The following is a 22,804-nucleotide window of genomic DNA, read 5'->3' as shown; positions in this document are numbered from 1 at the left end:
CCCAGGCACTGCTGTAGAATGAAAAGTCAGTGTGTTAACTGAGACACCGTGTGGCTGGTTAGTAGAGCATTCAGCACTGGTGTACCAAAGGGATGGCTGATTTATCATGCTACCAAAACAGTATACAAAGAAAACGTATAAACTTTTTTTTTTATTTCTGGAATTTTCCACTTAATATTTTCCCACCTAAGTTATCTTCAGGAAACGGAAACTGTTGAAATCAAAAGTCAGGTAAAGGAGAAATGGGGTATTTATCTAGTAATGACATTTAACAGGATGCACTGCGGTTCCGCTAATCAGAGATTTCATATTGGACATTAGTCCTCTCAAACTCATCTTCCTTTTGACCCGCCTGTTCCCACTTCCCTTCCTCTCCTCTTCCATCAATGGTAATCACTATTTCATTGTCTGTATACTCGAACTCTGCTGTAATAAAAATCATGTAACATTTTTATGGCTGCCTGTGGCTTATTTCACTTAGCATAACGTCCTCTGCTCCATCCATATTGTAGGTAATAACAACGCCTCCTCTTAGACCAAAGGCAATACTATGCCATCATATAAATACACTACGTGGTCTTTATGCATGCTTACTGATGGGCACTTATATTTCTTAGCTCTTGTGAACCATAAAGCCGTGAGGGCAGGGACACAAATGTCTTTACAAAGTGGTGGTTTTCTCTTCTTTAAGCATATATCCAGAAGAGGGCTTGTTGGCCAGTATGACATGTCTAGTTTTGTTTTTTTGGTTTTTTTGGTTTTTTGGTGTTTTTTGATTTTTCGAGACAAGGTTTCTCTATGTAGTCCTGGCTGTCCTGGAACTCACTCTGTAAACCAGGCTGGCCTCGAACTCAGAAATTCGCCTGCCTCTGCCTCCCAAGTGCTGGGATTAAAGGCGTACGCCACCACGCCTGGCGACATGTCTAGTTTTAATTCCTGTAGAAGGCTTACCATATTTGTCATGATCAATGTACCGATCTATACTCTTACCCACCATAGACTCCAGTTCCCACATCCTTGCTTACAGTTGTTGTCAAGAGGTGTTATCTCTTCTCTTTTGTGTAACACCATCTTCGTGGATCTCATCGTGTTTTTTCTTTTACCTTCTATGATTATTAGCGATCTCAATATTATTTTAATGACTAGGAGTAGCACGATTTATCTATTCTTCCACTGTCGAACAGTTACATCATTTTCAAGGTTCTACGTTTCAAAAAAACACAATTGTGAACATCTCTGCAGGATCAGAGAAAGAAGTCAAGACTGATTCCAAGATTTTTCTGAGTAACTATAAGGATGAAGTTGTCGTTGACTGAAAGGAAAAAGACTCTTGAGGCAGAAAACCAAGAGTTTGATTTTAGTGATTATGCTAAATTTGAAAACTTCTCTAGTGAGAAGTAGAGTAGGCAGGTGGGTTTGAAATTAAAATTCCTAGAAGTTGTAAGGACTTGAAACATAACTTCAGACCATCGGCATAAAAAGAGGAGGAGATAAGAAGATTCTGAGCACTTAGCTCCAGTGTTCACCAATTTAAAGTCAGAAACACAAGCAGAGCTCAATAAAGGTGCTGAGTTAGATGCCTAGCATGATACGAGAACGTGGATCTCAGAAACCAAGTGTCCTGGGTGCTTCTCTACAAGTATGATAAGATGCCATGACCAAGGCAACTTGCAGAAGAAGAGATTATGGGGGGGGGGTGCTACAGTTTCAGAGGGTTAGGTAAGTCTATGGCCATCATGGTGCTGGGCAGCAGCTGAGAGCTTACATCTTGATCCACAAGCACAAGGCAGAGAGAGAGAGAGAGAGAGAGAGAGAGAGAGAGAGAGAGAGAGAGAGAGAGAGAGAGAGAGAGATTGAGAGAGAGAACTGAGGGTGGCATGGACTTTTGAAACCTCACAGTTTGCCCGCAGTAACACAGAGTGAAAAATGTACTTCTAGGGGGAAGAAGCTGAGGGGAGCGATTAGAAGATAGGCAAGTGGTTCTCAACCTGTGGGTCGCCACCCTTGCATGAGTTAGTATATCAGATATATACATTACAATTCATAACAGTCACAAAATTACATTTACGGAGTAGCAAAAAAAAAAATTATGTGGTTGGGGTCACCACAACATGAACTATATTAAAGGGTGTCAGTATTATTCCTAATAAAAATGGTTGAGAACCTCTGATGTAGACTGAGAACTGCCTATGAGAATAATGTGTTACCTTTACCGTGTCTTCCCAAGCCATATCATACACTCCAAGGGCTCAAGGACTGTTTATCCAAGTTATTGCTACTGCCCCAATACCTTAAACATTAGCTTGGTAACTAATTATTTTGTCATATTCAGTCCTAAGAGTGGAATGCTAATTTGAGGGAAATTTGTCTTTTGATGAAAAGTGTTGTTACAAGCATACCACAAAAAGACTGTTCTAATCCTATGTAACGACCATAATTGGGAAACATTGTAGCCTTGAGCCTGCTGCAACAGAAGAATGACCTCAGCAAGTCTGGTCTCCTACTTCCTCCAATACTTACCTCCCCTCAAATGCCTCCCAAACCACATCCCAGACAGGATTTGTGTTCAGTGGCTTATGAATTCGTTTCCCCCATCTCCCGGAGTCATAGCTACATAAGAAACTAGCTGAACATGACTCATGCATGCATCACAAAAACATCCACGTTCAAGGTCAAACTCACAAAGTTGGAAGCTCTCAAGACCAAAGCTAAAGTTGTAACGGAACAGTCGCTGTGCCTATTTGAGACCCAGAGCCCTGACTGATACCATTTCACAGACTAGTCTTCAAGCTATGCGAGCTGGCTATGGGCTGGCCGGAGGAAGTACCCGGGTGGTGTATCTGAGCCTCCTGGTCTGCTTGGCAATGTGAGCAGGAACCTGCTTCTCTCTTTTGTGACCTCTTACACTTGGTTGTTACACTGTTTCTGTTGGTCATGCTGTAGACCTGTGGGATGTTTCTCACACTTAGAGATGGAGAATCTGTTTCCCTTAATGCCTCTTCCCACAAAGCCTTCCACAGGATTGGTCTCAACCACGTGACAGGATGATCGATGAACAACAGGAATCACACAGACCCTATGGAGTGATTGGATGCAAGACACAGCATTTCTTCCAACAGACCGTGTTGCTTGTCTTATCTCAACCAAATAAGAGTCTCAGCCAAACCTAGACTGCCTGCTCACAGACTGCATTTCTCTCCTGCTACCTCTTGCTCTGTAGGACCCAGAGAATAATCAGAGCCATCGTCATGGAATTCACTGGGAGGAAAACGGCACAGATCAAATAAACAATTGTGGAAATAACAGTGCTCAAGAAGGGTGGAAACCACAGTTGGCTCTGATGTCAGCCCTAGGTCCTGGGTTTCTGTCAGAAAGTTTTACTGACAAAAGATGTAACACACACTCACATATGCTCACTCACTCATCATGCACACATACACACACTCACTCACATATGTACATGCACGTGTGAGCCCACATGCTCACTCAATATGCACACATACACATCCTCACACACATTCACACACACACACATGTACATGCACACACACACTCACATACACACACTCACATATGTACATGCACCTGTGTGCACACACATACACTCTCACATATGCACACATACCCACACTCATATGCATATGCGCCTGTGTACACACATGTATGCCCTCACATATGCATACATACACACACACTCACATGTGCACACACATGTTCACACATACTTTCTAGACACTTTCTAGAAACAAACTTCAAGCATTCTTAGGGGGGAAAATGTGTTTATATAAATTAGCTCCCACGATGAGACATTCCAAGATTTTAATTTGGTTAGGAATGACCAAAACATCATTTTTCATAGGACCACCTAGGGAGCACTTCCCTCCTATACCTTCCACCAATCTTACCATTATGACACATACCAGAAATCATCCCCCAGATGTAGATCACTGTGAGCTCTCCTCAACCTTTCAAGGTCAGAAAAAATCACCAGGGACCTGACAGGACAGACTTGAGGCAGAGCACGCCCGAAGGCAAAACTCTCAGGGCTCTGTCATTCCAGCTCAGCTTGTGACTAGGTTAAAAATCCTGAGGGCAAAAGCCATCTTGGTTTCTCCTCACAGTAAGCCAATAGCCCTAGAGAAAACACAAAAACTGTATTATTTTCAGATCAGAACGCACAGACTCTCAAACGCGTAGGTGTGCTTATCAATCTTGCTGGAGCATTGCTCAGCTACAGTGGCAAGAGCCCCGCCTCAGGGGAGTTCTCGGCGGAGGCGGTCCTTTTATGTTTCAGGTGGCCCGTGGTCCAGGCTGTAGATGCTTTGGCACTGCCCCCACCCCCTGGAGCAGGAGGAAGTGTGGGAGGAGTCAAGTCAGTCCCCTCCGTACAAACACTAACAAAGATTGCCAGCGTGGACAAAGAGTCTCCGTGTCCAAAGCTAGCTCTCCCAGGGCAGCCTGGTCTTCGCCCACCTCTTCTCACGGAGAGGTGAAGAGAGTCCCTCCTCCCATCCCTCCATTTTTCCTTCCCCAGTTTGCTCTTGGAAGTCCCCAGAACAGTAGAGTAGGCATCTCTATTACAGTTGAACAGGAAATCTGCTTAACCTGGCTGAGAGGCAGTGCCCTCCAGCTGAGAAATAGCCTTTCTCAGCTGCCTCAGTGCCCTTTTCTGGAAAACTGGTATAATAAAATAAAATAAAATAAAATAAAATAAAATAAAGGTAGTAGTAATAGTAATAATAGTAAAATAATGCAAATAACTTCTTTATGGGGTTGTTGTAATGATGAAATGGGTTCATATATTTACTAGACAGCTGCTTTTACCCACCCAAGCCACCAAGCCTGTGTGAGTTCATATGTCTAAAGAGCTTGCAGGGATGTGCGGGGCCCACAGTATAATTTGTTGCTGACGTTGTTGTCTGTGAATCTAAAGGGACCTTTGCTTCCATTCTGTGTTTTGCAGCGATTTATGCTTTCCTTCCCTTGCCTTCAGTTGAACTGTTTGTGCCTTGGGCTTCCAGGGTCTCAAATGACCTGAAATAAGAAGAGGATGATGACCATCTACATCTGTCTGTCTGTCTGCCCATCCATCGCCAACCCTCCCCAGCCTGTGATCTTTCTCCTCGGTGCCTTGTAAGCCTGGAGATGGCGCTCTCCAGAGTTCCTGTTATTTCTGAAAGTACACTGATCTGACTTAACTGGCGGATCATCCCCTCTGATGTGTACAGTGCTAACAACCGTGCTAACAGAGCTCTCCTTTCATTTCTGTGTCTCGGACTGTTGTGCAGCATGAAGCCCACACTTTTATCTCCTCCTCTTCCTCCACTGGGGTGCTCACCCCACCCTCTCTCTGTCTCTGCAGCTCACTCTCGGTTGGTACTTAAAGCCACATCACCTCTATGTTCCTTCCACCTGCCCTTCTATCCCCCCCACCCCCCCAGAACAGCATCAGCGGCCAGAGGCCACTAGACCTCACATCTTCATTATCAGATGCAAACCCCTTGCAGAGCATCCCTCCCTCTGGAATTTTCCGAAGCTGAGAGCAGCTTCCACTGAGAGGGAGCAGGAGGCCTAGAGCCGCCCCCTGCCTTGTCTCCCGCTTTCCCAACTGACTGAGCCAGTTGCTCAGAAAGGAAGATAGATGCCTTCTAAATGGACTCTGCTGTTGCTAGGAGAGAGGAGAAATCACTCCGTGTCACAAAGGATAGCCAGGAGAAACACCACCCGGGGTGGACAACAAAGAGAGGGTGGAGGGATGTGTGTACATGTGTGTGTGTGTGTGTAATATGTGTGTATATGTATGTGTGTGTAGTATGTGTGTATACGTGTGTGTATGTGTGTGTATGTGTGTGGTGTGTGTGTGGTATGTGTAGTGTGTACAGTATGTGTATTGTATGTGTAAGTATGTATGTATACCTGTGTGTATATGTATGAGTGTATGAGTACGTGTGTAATATATAAGTGTGTGTGTATGTATATATGTATGTGTTCATATCTGTGTGGTATGTGTATGTGTGTATGAGTGTGCATGTGTATGTGTGCATATGTGTGTATATGTTTGTATGTATGTGTATGTATATGTGTGCATGGTATGTATGTATGTGTGTGTGCATGTGTATATGGTGTGTGTGTGTGGGTATGGGGTATGTGTGTTTATGTGTGTGTGATATGTGTATGGTATGTAAGTGTGTGTGTGAGTATGTGGTGTATGTTGGCAAATTGTGTGGTGTGTATTTATGGGGGTTTGTGGTGTGTGTATGTGTGTGTGTGTGCTCACGTATGTGGACCTGCACACGCATGTGCTGCTTCAGCCACTACGGCTATGTCACTGCTAAGTTTCTAATAGCCAAGGATTCTATTTAAGGTCTTTGTGATTTTAAATAGTGCTATAATGTGAGGAAATACATTTTTTTAAATCAAGAAAACATTCCATTATTGCTAGGACCAGGACCTGAGCAGATGTCAAAGCTGTTAGCGCATCTGCGCTGATTGTTACCGGCCCTGAACCCACAGAAGATGCAGGCTGGAGCTGGCATGGTGAGGTCATAGTTTCTGCCTCCCTGCTATCAGCCCGTCTCTGGCAGCAACTCAGTACAATGTGTGTGACAGAGAATTTCAGGAGCCTTCCCATGTCAAGCATGGCACAGGCCCAATCTTCAGGCCTGTTCATTCACTATCAAGGCAGGCACTGTGATTTCCTGCCTCTAGGCCTTTACCCTGGTCACTTTCTGCACCTGGCAGTAAAAGCTCTGTGATAGAAATGGGACAATCGCCGGGCGGTGGTGGTGCACGCCTTTAATCCCAGCACTTGGGAGGCAGAGGCAGGTAGATTTCTGAGTTCGAGGCCAGCCTGGTCTACAGAGTGAGTTCCAGGACAGCCAGGGCTACACAGAGAAACCCTGTCTCGAAAAACCAAAAAAAAGAAATGGGACAATCACAGTTGGTTTGAAAAACAGGCGGCTGAGGAGTTTGGATCTACTATCGGCACAGGGAGTCACTGATGGTTTATATGGGTGGTTAATTTATATTTTATGTATATGAGTATTTGCCTGTGTGCATGCCTATGCTCCATATGTGTTCCCAGTGCCTAGGGGGTCCAGAAGAGGGCTTTGAATCCCAAGGAACTAGAGTCACAATGGTCATGTGAGCCACCATGTGGGTGCTGAGAACCAAAGCCAGGTCCTCCGAGAGAGCAGCAAGTGCTCTTGGCTGCTGAGCCTTCTTTCCAGCCTCAAGTCACTGATGATCTCTGAGCAGACATTGGCATGGCTTAGAATAGACCCTGACGACAGCCTTGGTAGACCTCAGAATGCAGGGAAGGGTCCTTCCAATGCCCTGTCTTATCAACTTCAGAATAAAACAGCATCTCACCGTGGAAAACACAAAGCATTAGCTATTGATTATAGATCTTCTGGGGGGAAACTACTATGACTGTAAACAAAGACTTACCCTTAGCACCCAAGACTGAATCGGTTCCCTTCACTGTAGAGTGTCCTGCCATAAATCCATAAGGATTTAACAAAATGCTGTGGTCATTGCCCAACTATTAGATAATGATATAGCATATTTATTTCTGAGTAATCCAGGTTTCCAACAAGCACAAAGAATATACCAACAGCTTCGGAGCCATGAGTGCCGCTGTACATCAAAGGCTCCGCCCCCAACCTCTAGCTGCACTGATGACGTTTTAAGGGAGCCTCATGTGTGTATATTTAGTATATTAGATTACATGCTTGCTAAGTTTGGAGGACAATACTAGAGATTGTTTGGAAGCCACTGCAATCTTTTCCAGAATTCAATTTCGGCTGAAGTGCCAAGCGGGCACATGCTGGGCATCACACATGACCTCTTATGTCCTTCATTTTGCCAATTCTAGATTAAAATGGAAAAAAAAAAAGAATTGACTTTGCAAGGGACCTCCAGGCCTAAGCTCCTTTTAGCAATTAAATATGAAAAGGAGATGCCTTAAGCAGTCATTGATAAGAAATACAATCAAAAATAAATCCATAGCCCGCCTCAATCTGATCTCATTAAACAGAAATTCGATTCCACACAACGGGTCTTTTTCTCCTTGACTGCCTGCTTTCATGAAATAAAGCTATTTCCATGTAACCTTCTTCAAATCCTGTGTTAAACAAAGGGAAGAATCTCCGTTCTCTTTCAGGGCCTGAACAATCTCAGATACACTGTACCTGTTACTCATCACCAGCGGTAGAAATCAAGCCTTTGTTGCTGACGGCAGTAAAACTTAGCTGGGCAGAGCAACGGTGTTATTTCTTTCCTCAGACAATAGAATAAGAAGACAATGGCAAATAATCTTTCTTTTTTAATCTACCTTTCCTGATCAGTTCCTGCTCCAAGAAAGCCTTTTTGAGTTGCCCAACAAAGACCACTCCCCAAGGGTTCACAATATCTTGTCTCAATTTTTTTTTTTTCTGCAACTCTGAGGCCTCTGCAGTGCCCAGCTGAAGAAATCATTCTCTATGCACAGACCAGGGCCAGGGCCATAGGAAAGTCTTGAACATTAACATTCCTAGGGGGCTACTGTCGGTCAGTGCCAAGCCCTGGGTGACCACACTTGAAGGCTATTGGTGGCCCAGGGGTCAGAATGGAAAGAAGGGAGGATGCACAGCTTTGCCCTGAGCAGACAGACTTATCTGGCTGGCTTCACACTTCGGCCCCGGGTGCTTTCTTTGGAAAATACTTGTCATGGAATTTTATAAACTGTTTAAAAAAAAAAAAGTGTAGGAAGGGTTCTTAGCTACCTCACAAGACTCCTGGGAAAATTCAAATTAGATCGTTGTGAAATTGCTCCTCAATCACCTGGGAAAGAATGGAGCAAAGCTTTGTGGGTAAACATGTCATTGTAACCTGTAAGTAATTCTACTGACTCCATCTCAACCGTTAAACGTTCTTGGTTCAACTAACCAAGCAGCTCCTTCCCTGGTTTCTGAATAGCTCTTTAAGATCATCCCATCCATAGCCCAAATGAGTTAAATGCATGACTGACAGCAAGTGGGGAGGAGGGTCATACCATCTCTCCAGTGCCTTCCTGGGAAGCCTTGTGCTGCCTGGGAAGGAATTAGCAAGCCAGCAAAAGCATTGCCCACCATTCACACCAGCTCTTTATATCTGCATGTATCAGTATTTTCTACTCTTTCACCTAAGCCTTAGTCAGTGATGGTGTGGCCCACCTTCAGCTAAACTGTCTTCATCCACCTCCATGTTCCAAGTACCATCACCCTTGGCAACAAATGCTTCTGGCTCCAGCAGACACTACACACATATGAGTTTTCCAATTATTTTCACCCTTTACCCTGAAGCCCTTCTCACTGCCAAATTCACACTATCAAAGACAACCACTCTCTGAAACTTGCAACACATTCAAGGCAAGTTGTACATGGCTAGTGTCTCTTTCCGGCCACACCTTCCAAAATATGCAAAGAAGTCATTCCATGGTGTGTGTGTGTGGTGGGGTTGTGGGAGGTGCATTGCATTTCAGCTAAGCTGATTGAAAGGGTGGGACTCCTTCAGGTGAAACTTGAGGACAGTTAAGTCACCAACAGAGAGCATTCCAAGCTTAGAAGCCACTGGCCTTGGGTGCTGCCTGGTCTACAGGCAAGCTAGCCAACAACCAGCATCCTGGCACAAGGTCCTGAGAGCTAGCTAGGGAGATGGGGTTGGATAGATTCTCAAACATCTGGCATGAGGGGCAACAGAAGTTGTGTTAGATTTCATTCAATCCAATGATAGTAGTTGTTACATAGTCTGTGGCTTACTGAATCATAGAAAGGTGAGTGCTAAGGGCCAACTCCTGGATGCTTCTGCCCCTGCTGGGAAAGCCCCTTCCAGTCTTAAGTATGCAGCAGAACCAGGAAGCAGCTGAGGTTGGACAATGGTCCCCTGTCCTCTTCTGCATCAGCAAGAGCAGATGTTTCTAGCCCTGCCTCTCTTCACACTTCCCTAGGTTCCAAGGAGGAGGGAGAGGGAGAGGGAGAGGGAGAGGGAGGGGGAGAGGGAGAGGGAGAGGGAGAGGGAGAGGGAGAGGGAGAGGGAGAGGGAGAGGGAGAGGGAGAGAGAGAGAGAGAGAGAGAGAGAGAGAGGGAGAGGGAGAGGGAGAGGGAGAGGGAGAGGGAGAGAGAGAGAGAGAAAGAGAGAGATTAGAGGGGCTTGCAGGCTGTGGTTCAGCTATTCAACAATGGCTGTCTTCCAACTGAAAGTCCAAGAGTCCAGTTCAGTCCATGAGGCTGGATGTCTCAGCTAGTCTTCAGTATATGTCAGGATCCTGAAAAAGCAAGCTCTAGTGCCAGTGAAGAATTGCCTCAGCAGCAGGATAGATGAGCTTGCCCACAAGAATGAGGACAAGAAGACAAAAGACAAAGCCCCTTTCCTCCCAGTCTTTTATGTAGGCTGCCATCAGAAGGTGTAACCCAGATTTAGGGTGGCTTCTGACCTCAAATGATCCAATTAACAAAAATTCCTTTGCAGGTGTGCCTAGCTGCTTGAGTTTTTAGATGGTTTCAGATATAATCAAGTTGAAAATCAAGAATGGCCATCACAGGTAAAATCTTAAAAGTTTCAAACGTCCTCAACCTAAAAAAAAATTACAGTCTAGTCCCAAGGGATAAACATCTGCCCACATTTTCCTTCTTCTCTCGGAGCTGGATATGTCTTCCTCAAGCATTAGTGTGTGACTACTAGCTCACATCTCTCTTGCCAGAAATTGGCACCAGACCTCTTAGCAAACACAGAAGGCTTTTCTTCATAAAATATCAAATGATCTTCTCATTCTAAATCCCAACACAGAGACCCCATTTGTATTTTATATTGCATATCAGAAGATCAGTGGCTGGAGCTTGAAGGATGGGCTAGCCTTGCCAGCTCGAGGGGCTTGAGCCACATCAGCTACAACACAGGACAGCTAGCTCCTGCATGTGTCCTCCTCAAACACTAGGAAGTAGTGTCACAAATACCCAGCCATAGAAGGTTCACAGTGATATGATTCCCGAATCACACTGAGCAACTCTTAGACCCTTACAGTCCTAATAATTCAGGAAGCTGAGGCAGGATGCTCATGAGTGCAAGGCCAAACTTAGACCCATTCTCAAGATATAAAGCATGCTAGGGAGAGGCTCAGTGGTAGAGCTCTTGTATAAAATGTGTGAGGTCCTGGGTTCAAATCCCAGTGGTAGTAAGAAGAAGGAGAAGGAGGAGGAGGAGGAAGAGAAGGAGGAAGAGGAAGAGAAAGAAGTATGCTTTTGCGCTGTTCATCTATTATCACTTACTCTCCTGCCCTCCCCCCATTCTGCTCAGGTGTATTGTATTGTTATACTTCTATCTTGTCCATTCCATGTTCATGGGCCATAGTACATTATAATAACCAAAAGTCTCCTAAAGGACATTGGATGAGACCTGTAGAAGCTGAGACTGGAGAGTGCAAAAACTGGATTCCAGGGACAGGGGTGGGGTGGGTGTCTTCTGGGAGATTTTCTTCCCCTGGAAACATCTGTCAATGTGGTGTGTAGGCTAAGACAGGGGGGGGTTAAGTGACATTTCCAGGGATCCTCTGAGACTGATGGAAACAGCTGATGTAAGCCTCAGTAGTGGCTGGGTTCCACTTTAAGGCATTTGCTGTGTGCTGGAGTTGTACCCAGGAGGCTGGGCAGAGAGCTACAAGCCAACGTAAAGTGTCTTTAATCTTGGTCCCTGGAAGCAGAGGCCTAGAGCCAAACTGTGGCTCAAGCTCACATTCTTCTTCCCAAGATATTTGCCATGATGCTCACCTGTGGGTGAGTGAAGATAAGTGTATAAGGCCCAAACTTTCTACACCCTCAGTATCTAACAACTCCACTGGGCAGAATATGGCATAGGCCATTGGGACTTGATTAACTAAGCCACCAAGCTGTCACTCAAAACTCCAGGGCACTCACATGTCGAGAAACACCAATGAACCTGAAGTAGACTACGTTTTACAAAACAATGTCCTGTCCTCGTTTGCCATTGTGTCTCTCCTCTGAAGGACCACAACCTGCCTCCTTGGCCACCCAACCCTCTCCAGGACCACAGCCCACCTCCTTGGCCTCTCCTTGGGGCCCCAATTCAGCTACTCTGAGCAGTGCCCGAGGTGGTTTTGCCTCCATTCCCACACTGGGTTCACCCTACAGACCATCAGCCATGAACTGACCTTGCATCATTCCACATTATGTCCCTCACTGTCGTAGATAGGGTTCTATTGCTATGAAGAGACACCATGACCAAGGCAACTCTTATAAAGAAAACATTTAATTGAGGTTCCAGAGGTTTTGTACACTATAATCATGGTGGAGAGCATGGGAGTATGCAGGCAGACATATTACTGGAGAAAGAGACTGGGTGCTACACTGGGTGTAGCTTGAGCATAGGAGACCTCAAAGTCCTACCCCCACAGTGACACACTTCCTCCAAGGTCACACTTCCTAATAGTGCCTCTGGCCCAAGCATTCAAATACATGAGTCTATGAGGGCCAAACTATTCAAACCACCACACTGGCTGTATTCACCCTACAGTCCATCAGCCATGAACTGACCTAGTGCCACAATGCATATCCTCCGTGTTGCCCAACAGCTCAGTGGCTCTCTTCATATTGCTGCTTTTCATCTCTGTCCCTGGTCATCTCTAAACCCCTTAAAATTTGTCTCCCACTTGGTATTTGTTCTTCCTCTCTCCTCGCCATCTCTTAAACCCACTCCTGTCAGAATCTTTCCCTACACATTAGAGACATAGTTCTCCTCACCAGTGATTTCCCGCCAAAGCCCCAGGCCTCAGTTTCCAATGGTGTCCCACACAGGAAATCATATCCTCCCTCCTCACTCAGCTCCACCGCCCCCCCCATTCCCAGGTTCTCTTCTCCCCATGGAAGAGTCTTATTCTGTCTTCTGTCCTGCTGCCTCCTCCTCATCCCACCATCTAAGTGCTGGCTGGCCTCAGCTGCCTTCTCCAGCATCTTCTTTTCTCTTTTTATCATACTTCCCAGGTGGCCCCATAAAATTCCCATAGCCTCAAATATCCTGACAGCTCTAAAATTTATACCTCCATGCTAGCCCTGCGCTCAGAACCATCTGTTGACCTGCACAGCCTACATATTCATACAGATCTCAAATTTAACATGCCCCAAACTCCAGAATAGCCATTACTCCTGCCTTGCAACTAATGTTCTCTACCTCAGAACACAGAAGTTTCATTCATGCAGCTGCTCGGACCAAACTTTGCTGAGTCAGCATCCCCTCTTTTTTAACCTTCACACCCCATGTCCAATGCCTAGCAAAGCCTGTACTACCTTCAAAATGGTTGCAGAATATCACTACTCCTTACCTGCATCATTGCAATGAGTTTCTTACCCTGTCTCTCTGTTTGCTTTCTTGCCCCTTCTTCAGTTTACTTTCTGTGATGGTTTGAATATGCTTGGCCCGTGGGAAGTGGCACTATTAGGAGGTGTGGCCTTGTTGGAATAGATGTAGCCTTGTTAGAGGAAGTGTGTCACTGTGTAGGTGGGCTTTGAGATCTCCTAGTGTTCAAGCTCTGCCCAGTGTGGAAGAGAACCTCCTCCTGGCTGTCTGCAGAAGACAGTCTCTCCTTGCTACCTTCAGATGGAGATGTGGAACTCTCAATCATGTTTGCCTGGATGATGCCATGCTCCTTGCCATGATGATAATGGACTGAACCTTGGAAACTGTAAGCCAGCCCCAATTAAAGGGTTTTGGTTTTTTTGTTTTTTTTTTTATAAGAGTTGCCTTGGTCATGGTGTCTCTTCCCAGAAATAAAACCCTAAGACACTCTCCAAATATAAACCAGGTTAATGTAAGTCACGCCATCACAGTCTTTAGCTTTCCATTGCATTTTATGTATGAGATTAGGTCCACACAGATCCAATACCACATGATCTCAACTGGATCTGGATCATGGCTCAGTCTTTTCCTGTCTCCTTACCGCACTGGCCTCCTTGTGTATACCAAGCACATTTCACTCTGCCTGAAATGTCCTTCATTCAGTTCTTCATGTGGATCTTTGTTCCCTTACATCAGGCAAACATCTTTTCAAGGACAAACCCAGCTGAAGTGCAAGAATAGAAAAATAGTTCCTTTAAGTGGTGATCCCCCACTTCAAAAGAAACTCGCCCTTCTTCACAGCACACACCGTATAGCATTAGAGCGCAGTGTGCACTTACATATCATGTATCCTCCGATTGTACATTAGCTATGTGAAGACAGCTCTTGTTCGACACTCCTTTGTTGGAGAACTACACCTGATACAGTGTTACAGTTTAATAAATGTGACTTGTTAATTAATTAATTAACCAATTAATTAATTTGCAGAATCGAAGCTCTGACATTAGGATCACTAACCTCCAGGCATCACTTAGTGAGCAACAGCATATGAGAATAGTCAGAGTCTATAGTTTGTTTTATTAACTTGACACATTCTGAAATCACCTGAGATGAGAGTCTCAACCATTGTATTGGTTAGCTTGTCCTATGGGTATGTCTGTGGGGGACTGAGTATCTTGATGGCTTTGGTTGAGGTGGAAAGACCCACCTGTTGTGGGTAGCATCATTCCCTAGACAGGAGATGATGAACTGTTTAAGAGTGAGAAGAGCTATCTGGGCACAGACACAGAGCAATCATCACTCTCTCTGGCTGTGAATATAAGGTGACTAGCTATTTCCTACTCTTGTTGCTGCGATTTCCCCGCCACGGGACTGTGAGCTAATAAGCCTTCTTTCTCTGAGTTGCTTTTCTCAGACTTGATTTCCACAACACCAGAAACAAACTAGAACAGAGCTCTCAGGGGTCTCTCCATACCGATGCTACAATTTCTCACTCATTAACAGCAAAAGATTTTGTTTCCCCACTGTTCAGGGAACAATCGAAGACATCAGGTGATAACCCCAGCAGACTATTAGCCATGCCTGAGGACATACCGAAGCCGCTTCCCTTTGTTGGCTATCTCAGCACAGTATTTCTCTCTACCATTGCCTCTCACTGCCTTCTCAGTTTTACCAGAGTTGTTAGGATCAGAACCTGAGCCTTAACATCAGCCCTAACAAGCTGGACTAGACCACCTGTCCTAAGTGAACCAACTGAAAAGACAAGTAATAATCAAACACAGAAGGCAGATAGTTATTCAGTGTGGCTGCATTGGGAAGAGGTCCTGGGATCAGTCTGAATCCACCTTTACAGTCCTGATGTGAGGCTGAGGTTTAAAGAGAGGACAGGAAGTACAGAGACCTACAAAGTCCTGATCGAGGCGTGGTCCCACCCATCATCATCTGAGCTCGTCTCTCCTGCAAGGTGGTTTACAAGTTATTAGACTGTGAAAACTCTTCCTAGGAGACAGGTGCAGCCTCTGACTAGTACAAGGCTTCAGCTTTCTCCTTCTCTCAGCATTAGAATCCTGGGGGAAATTCTAATTTCCTGGGGACCAGTTTTCACATTATGACAGTCACGAGGAAGGGCACAAGTTTCTCTTTAGAACAACTTCATTCTGCCGGGAAGGTTACAGGGGTGAGTGGTCATGTGTACACCAGTTAACACTTGGGCGTGGCTTTTTGTTACCCTAAGGACTATTTCCTTCAGCATCTGATCTCTCTCATCCTAAAGGAACAGATGAACTTCTCTTCTCAGAAGGCTTAGTCTCACCTGCTGTGTCCATTTCCATACAACACATTCACAACTCAGTCCTCTGCTTGATGCTTTCCTCATACTAAATCCCTCCTCAACTGCTCTTCCTAAAGACCCCCAGTGTTGGGCTTTCTCCTTTTACTACCTACTGTAATGCTAAGTGCAGGCCCCCAAGACCTGGAGTCTGCACAAAACCCCTGAGACCCTGCCACCAAGGTAATTCTGATTGGTAGATAAAGATAGCTGAGCTAATAGCTGGGCAGAAATGCAATAGGTGGGGTTTAGGTTTTGAGGGCTTTGGGGGAGAGAAAGATCATGAGAAAAAGAGAAGGTGTGGGAGAGGAAGAAGGAGAAGCCATCATGGGTCAAGAGAACCCTAAGGGTTGCCCAATTGCAGTCAAGAGCAGCCCGGATGGAACATAGCACATAGTAATAACTCGAGGTTATCAGTAGGAAAGTAGATTCTTACAGCATGGAGGGTGGGCAGCTGCCCAGCTATTGTGCCATTTAGGGTTTATTGTAAATAAAAAGGCTTCAAGTGTGTTTTTCATTCAAGAACTAAATGGTCTCAGGTGGGGTAGAAACCTCAGGCCAGGATTTTAAATATTTACTCCAGGGGCTGGTGAGATGGCTCAGGGGTTAAGAGCACCGACTGCTCTTCCAAAGGTCCTGAGTTCAAATCCCAGCAACCACATGGTGGCTCACAGCCATCTGTAATGGGATCAGATGCCCTCTTCTGGAGTGTCTGAGACAGCTACAGTGCACTTACATATAATAAATAAATAAATATTTTTTAAAAAATATTTACTCCAATATTCTAACTACTCAGAACAATGAATTCTCTTCTTTTCTATGTTACCATTGTTGAGAAATATGCAGTTAACATATCTTTCTGAAATAAAATGATTTTAGATTGTCCAAAGAAGAACATAAACATGCCCCAATTCTCACCTAATACAATTAAAGCAAACAGTTTGTGAATATTTCTCCAATGAGAAAATAAACAGAATGGGGGGAAAAGTTCCTGAAATTTTCCTAGAATAATAGAGACATTAAAACTTCAGAATGAGGGATGAGGAGAGAAATACCATGAAGCTATATGTAATGCAGTGTCCAAAAACAAGCTGCAGTATGAGGAAAGGCAGAAAAAGCCAGTTACCCAAAAAGTCAACAAATAGACCTGTATCATACCTCTCTATGTCAACAATTGGGACCAGAAGATAATGGAATAGTATCTTCTAGATGGTAAGAGAAGGGACTTTAAGCCCAGAATTCACTGTAGATCTAATCTGCCATTAAGAATGGGATCAAGATGGGTCATCAGAAAAACCCTTGAGCTTTCATTTCAGAAAGACACAGCTCAGTTCCCATACCCTATGAGACTCTGACCTTGAAGGCTTGAATAGAGCATGAACATCCATGCATCTGTTAAAGTAAACAAAGCAGTGCTTCTCACCAGGACTAGAACTCTAGGTCAGTGGCTCTCTATCTTCCATGCGTGTTCAGATCCTCTAGAAGTAAAAATGCTGCTGCCCACAGTTGCCAATGGAGAGATTCTGGGGCCAAGGTATGAATGTTTTGTTTGTTTGTGTTATAGCAACCCACTTGATACTTACACATACTCAGTGGATGAGTATGGCCTGTGGATCAGTGATCACAAGCCTGTGATCAGTGCTGTTGGTGGCCAGGAGGGCAGCAGGACTCAGGAGTCAGTGCAAAGAAGGGCTAAGCTTAGGCACCTATCATGGTTTGAATATGCTTGGCCCAGGAAGTGGCACCATTAGGAGGTGTTACCTTGCTGGAGTAGGCGAGTCACTTTGGGTGTGGGATTAAGACCCTCACCCTAGCTTCCTGGAAGTGAGTCTTCCACTTCCACCTTCAGATGAGGATGTAGAACTCTCAGCTTCTGCTGCACTATGCCTGCCTGAATGCTGCCATGTCCCTGCCTTGATGATACTGGACTGAACTTCTGAACCTGTAAGCCAGACCCAATTAAATGTTGTCTGTTATAATACTTGCATTGGTCATGGTGTCTGTTCACAGAAGTAAAACCCTAACTAAGACAGAAGTTGTACCAGGGACTGGGGGATGGCTGTGATAGGCCTGACCATGGTTTTGTCTAGAAGAATGTAGATTTGGGACTTTGGATTTGGAAAGCAGTGGAATGCTTTACATGGGGCTTAGTGGGCCAACCGAGTAGGAAGATGGAAGACTTTATTGCTGAGGGTGATTTGGACTTTTAACATTATTGAGACTTCTATAGACTATGGGGACTTTGGAAGTTGGACTAAATGTACTTTTTGTTATGCTATGGCTAGATTTGGGTATCTATCTAAACATAGATACTCATATGTTTGAACAAGTCTATGGGAGCCAAGGAGTGGAATGACATTATTTGAATATGTTTCACCCAGGGAGTGGCACTACTAGGAGGCGTGGCCTTGCTGGAGTAGGTATGTCACTGTGGGTGTGGAATTAAGACACTAACCCTAGCTTTCTGGAAGTGAGTCTTCCACTAGCAGCCTTCAGGTGAGGATGTAGAACTCTCATCTCTTTCTGCATCATGCCTGCCTGGATGCTGCCATGCTTCCCACCTTGATGATACTGGACTGAACCTCTGAACTTATGGTTGGGGGACTGAGCCCCAACTAAATGTTATATTTTATAAGACTTGCATTGGTCATGATGTCTGTTCACAGCAGTAAAACCCCAACTAAGACAGCACCGTAGTAGTCTTACCAGGAGGCCTTTGGTCAAAGACGCTTCTAACCCAGGTTTGATGTTTCCATATTGTTCATCTTGTGGGAGGAGCTCCATTCTAAGTCTAAAAGGCCTGGAGGCCACCAAGATCACAGACTCAGGGAAAAGACACCGCCAGAAAGCACCTCATACACCATAATCTCAGCTTAGTAGACTTGAGCCAGGGAATGTGTGTAGAAATGACCAAAGCACAGAGATGGCGGGTCTCCTCCCAAGAAGGTCTTCACTGGCCTAGTCCTGAAAGATGCTTAGATAATTGAGCTACCCAAGGATTCTGGTCATTATTGTATATTCTCTGTAGGACAGTTCTTGAAGAAAATCAATGAAAAAGCTAACAAGAAATCTTGATAAATGGGTCTTACTACATCTTTCAGTTTAAGTTGGGTAATTAGTCCATTGATAATTTGCTCAAGAAATGTTGTCATATACTAGGCTTGGTACCTCCAGATAGGTATAAAAGTGTCGAACAAATCAGACATGTCCCTGCCCATATGTAACTTAAAAACTGAGTTGACAAAACTCTATCCTTCAGGCTATGCTGGATAAATCTTTTGTGAATAAAGCTTTATTGAAACACAATATGGCTGTATGTTTACCATTATATATGAGTGCTCTCAGGCTACAGTGACAATTTTGAAGAATCAAGTAGTTAAGTTACAACAGAGCCTCTGTAGCCGGCATGACCTTGATCATTTGCTGTCAGGACCTCTATGAAAGCAGTTTGTCAATCTAGTCCTAGTAGATGGTTGAACTATTTCTATGTCATGGCAATCCATTCATTTTTATAAAACTTTGTATTGATTCTTTGTGAATTTTACATCATTCACCCCAACCCCATTCATCTCCCTGTCCCACCCCCTGCCCTTGCAACCCACCCCCCAAATAATAGAAAAAAGAAAAAGAAACAAAAATCTTGCTGCAGTATGTCACAGTGTGTCCCACAATGTATCATTCTGTCTATACAGCTTCTGCTACACTATCAATATTGGATCCTCACTGGGACTCCTCTCAGATATCCTGTTGCTGCCCTATGTCATGGGGATCCTGCAGTTTTGAATCTAGCCTCTTCACTCACTCCAGAAGTTCACTGATGAGGTAGACACTGGGGCAGCCTACCTCAAAGCCCTGGATCTGGACCTAAGTGGTAGCTAAGTTGGGCAGCCTGCTAGCTCTCCCACACCTACACCACCAGAGCCAGCTTTGCCACTGTCCTGGGTAGTTCAGCCAATGTTACAGTCGGCAAGGGGCAGAGACAGCTCTCCTGCTTTCATGACTTAAGGGGTGGCTCAACCACACCCATGCCAACTCTCAAGACAGATGAGGGACCAGGCTGGCTCATTCCCACTCCCACTAACAGAGCCAGCTCTACTATGCTGTCCAGGCAAAGTACAGGGCCTGCTCTCTTGAGTGCTATAGCCAGTGAGAGGTAGAGGCAGCTTTGGTGGTACCTTTGGTGGTAACATGGGCCACAGACATTGACACAAACCCCTGCTGTTGCATGATCATGAACCCACAGACATGGCTTTAAGCAGCAGCATGGCCTGGAACTTCACCATGGCCTTAGGTAGCAGTGCAGGCTGCTCACATCAGGCTACTTCTCTCCACCCCTGAGTCCCTGGTTCCATCTCTCTTCATAATGCTCAAACTGTTCTGCTTCTCTTTCTCTCTCATCTGTACACCTCACACTTGCACACACAACAGGCAAGCCTCTGCATGTCTTCCACCTCTAATCCTCTCATTTTTAATAAACCGGGTTCACTTGGTTGTTATGCTGTACTGGGTAGTTTTGTGTCAACTTGACACAGGCTGGAGTTATCACAGAGAAAGGAGCTTCAGTTGAAAAATGCCTCCATGAGATCCAGCTGTAAGGCATTTTCTCAGTTAGTGATCAAGGGGGACGGCCCCTTGTGGGTAGTACCATCCCTGGGCTGGTAGTCTTAGGTTCTATAAGAAAGCATGCTGAGCAAGCCAGGGGAAGCAAGCCAGTAAAGAACATCTCTCCATGGCCTCTGCATCAGCTCCTGCTTTCTAACCTGCTTGAATTCCAGTCCTGACTTCCTTGGTGATGAACAGCAGTATGGAAGTGTAAGCTGAACAAACCCTTTCCTCCCCAACTTGCTTCTCGGTCATGATGTTTGTGCAGGAATAGAAACCCTGACTAAGTCATATGCAAAAGAGAAAAAACATAACAAGAAACCAGAACACAAGCCAGGTCCCCTAAACATTTCTGGAATTTTGATATCCTGGCCAGGATAAAATGTCATAAAACCAAAGACATTTCCTGCTTCTGGACAAGACAGAGCTGCCTGCCAAGGGCAAGAAGCATTTTCCAGGTCCCTGCCCTACACTGCTCAACAAGTTTCTTTGATTTTCATCACCAGCAAAAGCTAAGCAAGCCTTGTACCACTGAACTGCATGCCCTGTCCAAAACAAAATCAACGTTGCTAAAGTTACCATTGGTCATGCGATTCCAACCAGGAAGTTAATGAAATGCTCAGGGCTAGTTCCATAGAATCGAACAGTGTTTCCTGAGTATCCTGGGGCTTTACTTGGGTATCTGTGTCTTGGGTTAGCCTAGCAACGAGTGATGATACAGATGAGATATGAGTTTATTAACGAGCCCTTTCTGATGATAGGAAATGAAGCCACATGTCACCAAACCTTGAGTTTGCACTGTACGTGTAGGTTTGAGCTACCTAGTGCTAGAAGACAAACTTAGGTTAGTTAAGTGGTTTTCTAGTACTGTGAAGAGACACCATGACCACAGCAACTCTTACAAAGGAAAGCATTTGACTGGGAGCTTGTTTATAGTTTCAGAGGCTTAGTCCATTATCATCATGGCAGGGAGCATAGCAGCACACTTGTCACTGAAGCAAGAGCTGAGAGTTTCATCCTGATCTGCAGGCAGAGACAGACAGACAGACAGACAGACAGACTGACTGACTGACGGACTGACTGACTATGTATGGCATGGACTTTTAAAACCTCAAAGCCCACCCTAATGGCATGCCTCCACTTCCTCAGACAAGGCCACATCTCCTAATCCTTCTAACCTTTCAAAAAGTTCCACTCCTTGTTGACTAAACATTCAAATATGTGAGCCCACGGGGGCCATTCTTACTCAAACACCACAACTGGCTTTCTTTTCCTTTCTGGACTCAGGCAGAACTTCATTCCATGAAATACATTAAGTGTTTTAATGGTATGAAGAGAAGATGTTGATTTTATCAAATGAAAAATATCAGAAGCAAAAGAAGTTATTGGTCATTCAAGACAAGAACAGAAAAATAACTGACTGGTTGACAGGGCCTTACCTTCTATTACCTGTTACTGCAGCTATTACTGCAGCCGAGAGAATTTCATTATCATATCAATTGACACAGACTTGTCTGGAAAACTTGGCCTTTGCTTCTGTGACCCTAATTTCTTGGAAGGTCAGATAAACAGCTTAGTTTCATCTTTACTGTGAGTGATTTCATTTTATTTTAGGCTGATCTATATGGCTATGTGTGATCTTAGAAAAAAGCAATGACCTGTAATTTTTACTTCACCACCATAGAAAAGCATTTGACTACAGTTACTGCAGAGGAAAAGAAAAGATTTTGTATGTGTGTGTGGTGTGATGTATGTGTGATGTGTGATGTATGTGTATTTACACATGTATGAGCATATGTGTATGCCGATACTGTACATGCACAAGCTTGTAATATTGAATGTCTCCCTAGATGGTTCTTAAAATTGTATTTTGAGGCAAGGTCTCTCGCTGAACTGGGAGCTTGACAATTCTGGGTAGTGCAGTCAGCCAGCTTGTTCCAGGGATTCCTTGGCTCTGCCGCTGGACCACAAGCAGCCACCATGCCTGCCTGGCCTGCTGTGGATGCTGGGAATTGGATCCCTTGTCCCCACACTGGCAGGGAAAGCACTTAACTCAATGAATCATCTCTTCAGGCCCCCAAAAAAGCAACTTCTTATTCTTTTTTTTAAAAAAGATGTATTTTATTTATTTATTAAGACTTATTTATTCTTTTTTAAAAAGATTTATTTATTTATTTTATATATGTGAGTACACTGTTGTTGTCTTCAGACACACCAGAAGAGGGCATCAGATCCCATTAAGACGGTATGAGCCATCATGTGATTGTTGGGAATTGAACTCAGGACCTGTGGAAGAGCAGTCAGTGCTCTTAACCACTGAGCCATCTCTTCAGCACTATTTATTCTTATGTATATACCTGCATGTATACTGGAGTGTCAGAAGAGAGCATCGGATCACACTATAGATGGTCATGAGGCACCATGTGGTTGTTGGAAATTGAACTTGGCACCTTTGGAAGAATAGCTAGTGCTCTTAATCACCAAGCCATCTCTCCAGCCCTTAATTTTATT

The 22,804-nt window shown here is 44.6% G+C and overlaps 1 protein-coding gene across 4 annotated transcripts in view; it reads right to left on the bottom strand.

The window, feature by feature from the left end:
• Ddo (D-aspartate oxidase) overlaps window positions 1–22,804 on the bottom strand; it is a 51,837-nt gene that overhangs the window by 3,128 nt on the left and 25,905 nt on the right. For 2 of the 4 annotated variants that reach the window (NM_001316716.1, NM_001316717.1), the window contains exon 5: window positions 3,805–4,134. In NM_001316716.1, the coding sequence (NP_001303645.1) occupies window positions 4,116–4,134 (19 nt within the window). In that variant the 3' untranslated portion in view covers window positions 3,805–4,115. Of the gene's footprint in view, window positions 1–3,804; window positions 5,035–22,804 lie in introns of those variants that run through there. The other 2 variants (NR_133568.1, NM_001316718.1) reach the window with 2 other exon arrangements.

This window comes from Mus musculus, chromosome 10 (assembly GCF_000001635.26).
Source record: "Mus musculus strain C57BL/6J chromosome 10, GRCm38.p6 C57BL/6J".
Lineage (NCBI taxonomy): Eukaryota > Metazoa > Chordata > Mammalia > Rodentia > Muridae > Mus > Mus musculus.
This window is presented reverse-complemented; position numbering and strand designations above follow the sequence as displayed.